General features: G+C 39.4%; 1 protein-coding gene across 3 annotated transcripts in view; it reads right to left on the reverse strand.

Moving 5' to 3' along the window:
* The window catches only part of pde3b (phosphodiesterase 3B), a 48,913-nt gene extending 42,402 nt beyond the window's left edge, over positions 1 to 6,511 (reverse strand). For 2 of the 3 annotated variants that reach the window (XM_037095660.1, XM_037095659.1), the window contains exon 1: positions 4,890 to 6,510. In XM_037095660.1, the coding sequence (XP_036951555.1) occupies positions 4,890 to 5,777 (888 nt within the window). In that variant the 5' untranslated portion in view covers positions 5,778 to 6,510. Of the gene's footprint in view, positions 1 to 4,889 lie in introns of all 3 variants that reach the window. The other variant, XM_037095661.1, reaches the window with a different exon arrangement.
* Positions 6,512 to 9,597: the final 3,086 nt, after the last annotated feature.

Genomic DNA, 9,597 nt, shown 5'->3' on the forward strand with positions numbered 1-9,597 from the left:
GTCATGATACAAGAATCCATTTAGAAGTTATGCACCTTTTTCAGAATCAGAATACTTCAGATGTTGTTATAGACCACTCCCACTGCCACACCCCCTTCCAGCTAAGTGACTTGAACAGCTGTCCTTTGGCTCATGATCAACCTTTCCAAGAAATGTTGCAAAAAGTCTGCAAATCCATTCAAAAGTTATGTGTTTTGGGTTTTTCTGCAACAGGCCACTCCCATTAGCACGGTTCAAGTCAACTGGCATGAACACAAACACACACCTTCAGACACACACACACACACACACACACACACACACACACACACACACACACGACCTCCATGCAAAATTTCCGCCTCCTGCATTGAAAATTGTAAGATCGGACATTGTTTTGAACTGACCAAAAGCGCTGCCACTGTTACGAGACTTTTACACCAATTAACAAGCTTATGACGACACTGTCGTTGCTGATAAAAGCAGACTTTCTGCAGAAAAGGAGGCTCACAATCTGTAGAGCGCTGTTTTGATTTAGTGACAAATGTTCTTACTGCTGCAACCTCACATTTAATGGGCAGTAAAAGTAGGTTGGCTTTTATTTTGAAGTAGGCTAGTCAGAGGAGGGGCAATGTGTTCAGTGAGTTGAGCACATGCTGTTATCCTTCATCAAAGATTGACGTTATTGACAGCAGACTGGTTTGAAATATATCATACCATACAGTCCGTGGGAGTGATGGAGCAAGCAGCAGTTGACAGGCTGCACACCTCCAAGCTTTCAGTGAGTTAACCAACTTATTATCGCTCACAAGCATCACCATTGCAAAAAGGGAATATCTGCATTGGGTTTAAATCTGAAATATTGCCAAATATGTGCTTTTATGGCCTACTTGCCTGTCTTGAACAGCTGGAGACTCAATGCATCTTACGGAGTCTTCTGCAAGGCTAGCCAGATATATTGCTAAAGCTATTGGCGAGGTAGTCGAACAAGAATGTTGGGTGTTTTCCTACATATAAATGAGACATGGTGTAGCTGGATACAATGACAAAGACGCACTTGGCTCACAGTGGCAGCAACAGACTTGTTTATCTACTAACCCTGTCACATAAGCACAATGCACACAACCATAGCAGTAGCAGTAACTTCCAGGCTGTGGTGCATCCTTGACGGCTACAGAACCACGTCTTGCAGCTAACAAAAAACAACCCTTCTGCAAGAAAGTGACAGACACAGAAACCAATGACCCCTCTCTGACAGCAGAAATGGGGGTTTTGTGTGAAAAACGTGTGATGAGCAAAAACATGTGTGACATCACCAACGAAGCCTGAGAGACTCTTTTCGAAGTATTTGCTTGGTCTCTTCCTGCCTGCCCCAATGCAGAAACTAATTTTCAAACCCAAGAGAGGAAAACCTTGTGCCATCAGTAGCTACAGTTTCAAACATTTTCAAAATTAGATACAAAGAAAACTTTTAGAGAAACAAGAAAACAACGACAGCTCTTCCCTAAATTATGGGCTACACAGATATTATCGAAGGCCATCACACTGTCCTAGCGAGTAAGATCTATCCTAGCATGCAGTGGGCACGTAAGCTGCGCCGCGAGACTGACAACTACAGACAAAAACTCTCACAACTTTAATTCACCTGTCTGGCATTTCCCAGGTATTCATGGTGCTTGTCCCATTTCATCACTGAGAAAGACTTCACTATGAAGTAAATGTTTACGGGCAGAGAGACTTGCCAAATTACATTTTTTTAATGACCGTGTGGCATGACACAATTTTATCTTTTCACCCAATATAGATTGGAATGGGTGTTAGATACAAAGCCGATAATATACAACAGATACACAGAGGGTAACATCTTGTCCACAACCGTAGCGTTTCCTTTCTACAGTTTACACTTGTGATTTGCAATTTTCCATAATATGAAAGAGGTTCAACAAAACATGTTGGAGTGAGGGATGGGCTCTTAACAGGGTAACTGAACTAGACATTGTGGCAGTTAAAGAAGTGGTGACCACTTAAAACATACTGTTTTAAATTTCCAATCAAAAATAAAATCAGGTGTAAATAAGGTGTAGTGCTTTCAGTGTACTATGTGCTGTATAGCTACTGTATCTACAAAGACAATGGAAACTGACACTGAAAGAGGAGCAATTTAGTTAAGACAGTTAAGACTGAAGACAGTATTCAGTTTCAGGTTTTTAGGCCCCTGATTATGTCACTGGAGTGTGGTTTGGGTTGTAAGTAAAGTAATTAACTACAGATGTTAACAGAGTGTGGATTGGAAGTACGGTCATTATTAATTTCACTTATATAAAATGTTTCCTCAGTTCTTTTTTTGTCACTCAAATGTTTCTTGGAGCAACTTGTTTCAGGTAAAAGTTGAATCTGTTGTTTAAAAACCACTTCCTTGGGGTCAAGTCTTTCTCTTCAGGATACAAAGGTTGGCCTCCATCACAAAAAACATCCTACATATATCCTACTTAGAGTGCATTCTATGTTCAAATGCTTCTTAATCTCATATAAGGTGAAATGGTGTAGTAGTCAGACAAGGGTCTTAAAGCCACTGCTCATATTCATACATGGTCTTGAATGTTTTTTCTAATTTAATTTTCACGCACTGTTTAAGGCCTGACTCAGTGTGACTGCCAATCTGCTAATAGCTTAAAACACAATGAAGTGAAAAACAACTGCTGGAAATTGCACAATTGAGACGGACTGGATATACATTTTTAGTTTCTCTCATCATTTCTAACAAAGCTTCAAGGACAAAAAAACACAATGTGTGTGAGCTGATGGCCTGACATCCACTGAAGAACTGTATGTTTTGTTTATAAATATACCATTTAAAAATAACGTTGGCATTTGTCTACATTGTCCGCACACAAATTAAGGCGACAGCTCGCATCAGCCTTTTTTATCCACAACATACGGTATGGAATATGATAGTCTTCATTTGGAATGGATAGCACTCGATATAGGTGTATTGGTTTACAAAAACTAAACCAAAGTGGAGAGGAGCGTCACTTTGCAGTGGACCTGTTGGCTACTGTATGTAAAACAGACTGCTTGTAGAGGCTTGTGTGTACAAGCAAAACTCAGACAAAAAAGAGACACTCGCTGAATGTGGACATGGAATAATCCCTGCATGTGCTCGCCATCATTTTGTTTTGTTGACTGCTACAGTCACATGGAACCGTAGGCCACATCACTGGCTGCGCTGATGCTTGTGTTGTCATTATGGCAGCAGGATGTAGAAGGAAACTCACATTTCATTGATTATCTGGATTTAGAGCCAAACTGATATAAATCAGCTTTACTGGCCTTTTATAGATACACCAGTATTTCATATGGTTTCCGATCTACACAATTCTTATTATCTTTTTTTTTTTTTTTTTTTTTTTTTTGATTATCACGCAGTAAAAGATGTTTGGGGTAGGGATGTTGCGATAATGCCATAATCACATTACTAAAAAATGGAAAACTGACGTCAATAATACACATATGATATATACATCATGTGAACAAGATATTTGGCCTTGTGCCTCCTCTGTTTAATAGTTGATCTGGTTGCCTTTTCACTAGTTACTGAGTGTAATTGTTCTTTTTGTACTCTTTTATATACAGTCATGGTTACACACTCTCTCCCTACACTCATATTAAATAAATAGTAAATAAAGTTGAACATAGATGTGATTGCTGGCATTCTTTTCACAATATATTGAGACTGAATTGTCACGATAATATCCTTAACATAAACTAATCTCACAGTAATCGTGTGGTGAATATGTAGTGATATCGTGACAGCCTTGGGCTAATTTATTATCATCAAAGTTTACTGTTCTCAGCGAACCTATGTAATTTTACACAATAAAGTTTATTGTTGACCTGTAACACCTCCTGCTTTCTTACATATCTTTGTCACAACTTGAGGCATCACTGCGAATAAATGTGTGTCTATGGGACAATATATCAGTATAGGAGTAATTGAAATCTCTATTATCAAGTAGGGGGCCCTATCAGGTATATAAACTTTCAAATTAACATATTACCAACATCATGCAGATAAGCATGACTGATGTCCTGATGATAGAAAGTGTTTTGGCAAGCAGACGGCACATAATAGCAGGGTGAATGTTGCTGTTTAATTATTTACAAGTTATAGAAATAACAGCTCGACCGATATATAGCGCTCAGCCGATACTGGTTTATTACAGATATATATGCATCTCGTCTAATCTGTTGTCCAAGACGGGCAAATATATATATATATTTTTTTGTAATACAGTATTGTAATGCAGAAAAATATGCATGGTTGTAACTTATAATCATTAAATCCCTGTGGAGGATTTTTGCTTCAGTAATTTTGAGCGTCTGTGTGTTAAAAGAATATTGGCTGTTTGTATCGATATCAGGACTGTTTTTGTCTGTAACATCAGTATGGGCCCTACATATCCAGAATCAGTTGGGCTGGAATATAAACACTTTTTTTTTTTTTTTTTTATAATCTGATGACATTTTGAGGTAAATTTAGACAAGGCTTCATTTATAACACGTGAAGGCCTGTATTACAATAATCAAATTAGATTTGTCTTTTACTTGGAACAGTCTACAATCATCCAGTTGAGTCACTCCCAATATACTGTCCTCTTTTCCTCTACAAGAAGTCACTTATTAATTGGATATCTAACATCTGATCTGATCATAGGCTGATGAACTTGTTTTTTTGTTGTTCTTGTTTATTAAGTAAGAGGGTGTTTTTCTCCGGTTTGATGAGCCTTGTGCGAGTGTTTTTGTCTCCTGGTGCACATGTGGTAGCTGTGGGTGATCAGTGGGCCTACTTGTGAACTACAACAACAACAACAACAGAGGAGGGGGAGGTGGTGGTGGTGGGGGAAACCTACCTGTTCTCTGGATATACAGGGCAGCGAAGGTCTGCGGGGCATTTTACAACTGCCATAATAGCTGGTCGACGTTTCCCCCAGCGAAACGCAACTGGACCTTCTCCTGGGTCTGATCACGGGGACCTTTTCCTCCGCGGTGGAAACCCCGCTCGGCGCTTCCCTCGTCGGGTAGTAGCGGTCAAAGCAGAGCCCCAGCAGGGAGCCCGAAACCCCCGCAAAGCAGGCGAAGAGCGGTCTAAGCAGTGCGGGCAGACCGCTCAAACTTGTGAAAGAGACCAGCCACACAACGCTGGCGAACACCAGTATGAGAACACTGTGCTTGAGTTTGAGAGTGGGGATGAGCGTGAGCAGACCCACGCATCCCAACACGAATAACAACCTGCCCACCATTTGCATCTGGTGCTGGTCCTCTCCCCATTGCAAGAACCGCAAAACCAAAAAATCCCCGAGGTAACACGATGCCGGCAGCGACACGAGCCAGCATTTGCTGCTCTCCTTCTTTTTCCTCCGCAGGTAGAACGTCAGAAAGAAGAAAGCACATCCTATGCTGAACAGGGGACTGATGGACTGGGAGAAGCCCGACAAGAAAGTCCGCAAATCCCACAGCGAGTCACTTTGCAAGCCCCTGGAAACGAGGAAAGACACCGCGAAGACCACGAAGGCGCCGACGTAAAGGGCAGACACCTTGAGCAGTTTCGAATTGAGGACGTCTTCGTTGCAAAACCTGCACACGTTGAACAAAAAGCCCCTGTGATGGTCCTGTTTGAGAGGGGTGACGCAGCTCTTCACATAGCCGTTCCTGAAGCCCTCTGAGCTGTTTACACTTCCAGCTCCGTCGTGGTGCCTTATTTTACTGTGCAAAGCCTCTCCGTCCTCCCGTGCAGCCATGGCTCGACTCTGGCTCCTCGTATTCCTGCGCTGAAAAAGTACCCCCCCTCCTCTCTGCTGATATTTTTCACGCCGTATTAACGCTGAACTACATGACAGCAAAAGCACTCCATGGTCACTCAAACGTGCTCGAGCACTTGGACTAAAGAAAGAAGGTGAGATGTTGTTTTTTTTACAGAGAGGACGCCTCTCTGTCGCCGCCTAGAGGCCACAACTGAGACCGCAGCGGAGAGGGCTTTTGGAAAATGTGGCGCTCTCAACCAATCCTGAGCCGCATCACTAATGTAATATCATTAGTAGACTCTGAGACCGGACTTAATGAGGAAACCTAAAAAACAAAAAGTTCTCATTCAATAAAGAAAATATTACTAAAACCTGAATGGTGACATTTCCATGACACTCCAATCCTGTAAGTGTACTTGTTTCAGCCCCATTCCTCATGTGTGGTCTTTGGTCAGTTTTTTTTATTTTTTATTTTTTTATTGATGTTAGTCACAAGCTTATGTGACATATGTATTTTTTTATGATTGTTTATTGTTTTGTGTATTTTTTTCTGTAATGTACTCTCCTTCTGATGGCATCCTGACCTCTCCTGACACATCTGTTGTGTTTTTTGTAAATCATCTGATTTGATCTAATCTCATGTGTGCAAGTACAGCTTGTTATAACTCATTAAAAATAGGTGTTTAAGCTTGTTTTCCATCCCTACAGAATTTGAATATCAATGTATTTTAAAAAAGATGCATAAATAAATGAATTGTGACACTCTACCATGTTTTGAAGCCTTGACTTAATTTCTCACCAACGCATACGGCTTTACTAAACTTGTCCACGGTCCAATTAAATCTATAATTATATCAATATTTTAACCTCTTTAAATTAATCGTTCTTTTTGTCGAAGTGTCGCCACTGCGTGTCGCTGCATCAGGCTGCTCTGGGATCGATTGGTTTGCCAGCCTGCTTGGTAAAGTGGACGATTGTCGATTAAACTGATCATAACAACAGAGTGACCAGTTATACCCTGGTTGTACCTGCAGATTACTGAGTGGTAATGTATAATAATAAAGAAATAAAACAACATTTAACATCTTTATGGAGGTCGTGTGCAGTGAAGCCGCTGTTTATGACGGTCAAAAAAGAGTCCCATCGGACGCTTTAGCTAGCTAGCTAGATAGAGACACGTAAGCTAGCTTTGTGACATCCTTAAGTTGTTGGGAACGTTGTTATTGATCAGCTACGTGTTCAATGAGCGCAGCCAACTTGACAAGCAAACAAGTCTTTACCCTAATAAACGAAAAGCACTTCCATAATTCAAATAACATCCTGTTATTTTGTATACTCACCAGACACATCATATCAACAAGTTAATTTACAGAGGTTAATCCTACAGAATAATACCAAAACTGCTATAGACAGGAGACATTTTGACATGTCACAAGAAAAGCACAGGTGCAAATAATACTAACAGTAACTAGGGAGCATACATATTTACGAATTTCAGAGGTTTGCATTGTGCATTTTGGACTAACGTTACTGGAACATATAGCCGAGCCATTTAATGTCATCAGTTACACAAGTGACAGATGGCAGTGATTAAGGTTTATAGAAAGGCAAGGCCATTTTATCAACAGGACAAGTCACTGTGCTGTACATTACACGCATAAAGCATTAAAAGAAAGGAGAAAGAGCTGCCATCCACACAAGAAACCATCTAACTCTGCATCCACCCTGCTACACGTTCACATGAGATAATCTATGACAAAGGGCAGGTGCTGAGTCAAAAGTGAGCTGAAGATTTTTTGTAAACTGTTCACACACTGCAGGTCTCCAGTATCCACTGATTTGATTCACCAAAGCAAAATCCAAAGTTTTTCAGTTTGCTTAAATTAGGTACAGCTGCCTCAGGTCATGAAAACTACAACTGTACCATGTAGAATGTAAATTTTCTGGTCTACATAATTCATTTACAGTTTTCAGGGCCTGTCTGACTTTATGAAAAGCTTGCTCAGATGTAACATTTTACATAAGGATTCTAGAGCCCATGCCACTAAATTTAAGTCACCCACAGACTGTATGTAAAGGTGTCACCTGATGATGTCATCATTTGAAGTGTCACATTCGGTGTTTGCTGTTGGCATCTCGGCATCGGTTTCTAAATTCAATTTAATAGCAAATATAAAATGAGGGTCAAATGTTTTAATGTTTCATCAGAGCAATGAACAATGCTATCCTATTACACTTGATACACTTTTGTAAATATGTGTCTTTTTGTGTCCTTTTGTTCTGTTAACAATATTAAGAAGAAAAACACCATAACTCTTTTATGTGCTATTATTCTATGAAATTGTTAATTAGTGTCATTTTATGCATTTCTTCCTCTGAATGATCTAGTAAAATATGAGATTTAAAAAAAATCCTACAGAATAGGGACTTTTTTTTAACTAAATGAGAATCCTAATATAAATAATCATTTTAATAGTAAACACATAGAATAGATAGAAGCACATGTGTAGCCATTGTTCTTTGGCTGGCAAGGCTCTGTCACAAGTAGTTGTCTCCTGACTGAAACCATACACCCTCCTTACCATGGACAATTTGAATGTGTATGCCTGTGAAGAGACTTACCCATATTATTCAGAATGACCTTACTCTATGGTAGTGTTTGCAGCCATATAATACAATACAATTGACAGTATTAAGATGGTTAAAATTCCAACAGCAAAATCAACAATCAGATTAACCTTGTAAAGAGTACTGTTTGTGTAGCATAAGCCTGATGTAATGTGTTCCTCTGAGCCAGAGAATTCTTAAAGTGTTTAGAGAGAATAATAGACCTACTCCACCGATACTAATATTGTTTTCACAGACTTTTGCCAATGGGCTGTTGCATTGCTGTAAAGAATGTAAATTAATGAACAATTAAATATTTTATTACATTCACTTTAAGACTATGGTTCATTCAGGTTCATGTGCAACAACTGTGTCACATGGGCTAAGATTCCACTGGAGGGTGCTGCATTACCATTAAAAGCTGTGTTATTTTGTTGTAACACGGAAGTGACATTATTTCAGTGGGGCGTGTGTGTGCGTTAGGTTGTGATATATGTGTCTATATTTGAAAGTATTTGTGTATGTGATGCTGGGGCTCTACTTATGACAATAAGTTGTAATTTGAAGCTGTGCAGTATTATGAATGTTAATTATATATAAAATGTTTTGTCTAAGTACAGTACCCCTGCAATGATCCCTATTTTATGCTTAATTCACAATAATCAGTTGTATCATGTATTTTCATATAAAAGAGCAGGGAAGTTCTTATTCAGTTAAGTGATGTCAAGGCAGTTCATCTTTGCTCAATGGATTGTTGCATTTACTAAATCTTAATCTGTGTTACTGTGGATAAATCCCCCCAAAACATGTGTTTCTGGCTGTTTAGAGAAGGGATCGCAGGTCCTTCCTTCCTGCTTCTGTCAGACTCTACAACCAGCAGTGCTCCCAGACAGTACACTTCACTGTGCACTGTGCAATAAAAACTCTACACACAACCCATTTCTCATTTTGGTTCGCACTAACTGGACATTTTTTCATACCCATATTTATTATGTATTAAGAACAATACACTGCCACACTGTTTACAATTACACTGTTCATATTGTACAGTATTATGTAGATACAAGTCTATCCTATTTCTTAGCTTTTTATTCTATTGTTTATTTTTTACTGTTATTATTCATGTAATATTATTGTCCTTTAGCTGCTGTGACACAGGAAAGTTCCCGTTTGTGGGACAAATAAAGGAATTCTGATTCTGACTCTGGTT

The sequence above is a fragment of the Acanthopagrus latus genome, chromosome 4 (genome assembly GCF_904848185.1).
Source record: "Acanthopagrus latus isolate v.2019 chromosome 4, fAcaLat1.1, whole genome shotgun sequence".
Lineage (NCBI taxonomy): Eukaryota > Metazoa > Chordata > Actinopteri > Spariformes > Sparidae > Acanthopagrus > Acanthopagrus latus.